This window comes from Etheostoma cragini, chromosome 7, assembly GCF_013103735.1.
Source record: "Etheostoma cragini isolate CJK2018 chromosome 7, CSU_Ecrag_1.0, whole genome shotgun sequence".
NCBI lineage: Eukaryota > Metazoa > Chordata > Actinopteri > Perciformes > Percidae > Etheostoma > Etheostoma cragini.
Genome location: NC_048413.1, coordinates 1,274,592 through 1,275,594, shown reverse-complemented (window position 1 = coordinate 1,275,594; position 1,003 = coordinate 1,274,592). Strand labels below are relative to the sequence as shown.

General features: G+C 50.1%; 1 protein-coding gene across 1 annotated transcript in view; it reads right to left on the bottom strand.

Annotated features, from left to right (window-relative positions):
- The window catches only part of march9 (membrane-associated ring finger (C3HC4) 9), a 15,245-nt gene extending 14,459 nt beyond the window's left edge, over nt 1-786 (bottom strand). Inside the window, exon 1 of the mRNA XM_034875672.1 lies at nt 87-786. Within this exon, the coding sequence (XP_034731563.1) occupies nt 87-419 (333 nt within the window). The 5' untranslated portion in view covers nt 420-786. The remainder of the gene's footprint in view (nt 1-86) is intronic.
- Between the last annotated feature and the right edge of the window lie 217 nt (nt 787-1,003).

Here is a 1,003-nt window from a genome sequence, read left to right as displayed (position 1 = left end):
TGTGTGTGTGTGTGTGTGTTTGTGTGTGTGTGTGTGATTCACGCAGGACGTGGTATCAGCATTAGGAAGCATCGGCTGCTGCATACCTGCTCCGGGCCTTGGAAACAGATCCGGCACTGGGGGGTCCGCATGCTGCTGGCGGTGCTGGCCAGAGACACGGCGTCCAGGCCCACGGACAGCTTGGGCTCCTTGTCCTCGAACGCCAGGCTCCGGGGCCGCGGATCGCTGCCGTAGTACTCCTCCTCGTCATCCCGGGAATGGCAGTCGACGAACGGCGGCCAACCGCAGCCGCCCATCCCCAGACCTCGCATGGTGGTGGGCCTTCTCTCGGTGTCTGAGCTGGACTGTCTCGAATCGGATCGCATAAAAACCAGGACTTTCAGTTCATTAAAAAACATGCGGATCCGATACTTAAACATGTTGGGCTACATAAAGAATCCGCCAGACTGAAATAAATGATAGTGTTTTTGTCTCCTCTTCTTCTATTATTGTTATTATGATGATTATTGTTTTTGTTGATATCGTTATTAGTCATACACCCGATATGATCATTGTTATTGATCATTGATACCACAGCCGGCCTATTAATTGGAAATACAGAGAGATAAAGGCACTCGCCCCACTGATGGCATGTGTGTCTAAGCCAATGCGGATGAATGATTTTCTCTTTCAATATTCATCCGTCTATGGATGCATCTGTCACCGCACCCCGGACGCAAAACAACAAACGCACTACAACTTGCACGAGCTTCGGTGTCCACGGTCCATTTTCCTCCAAAGACAGCTTCTGCGACAACAAGAAGAAGACAGCCTACATGGTTCGCTACCCGAAGCTGAAGACTGCGAGAGAGTGGACCAGTGGAAGAGAGAGCAACACGGAGCCAGGAAATAGTAGACGGGATGTAAAGCCCAACGACACGCCATCCACACACTCACATCTGGGACTCCTGTCGAGAATCATAATCCAAAAAGGAAATATGAAAGATGATATGGAAGTTGGATT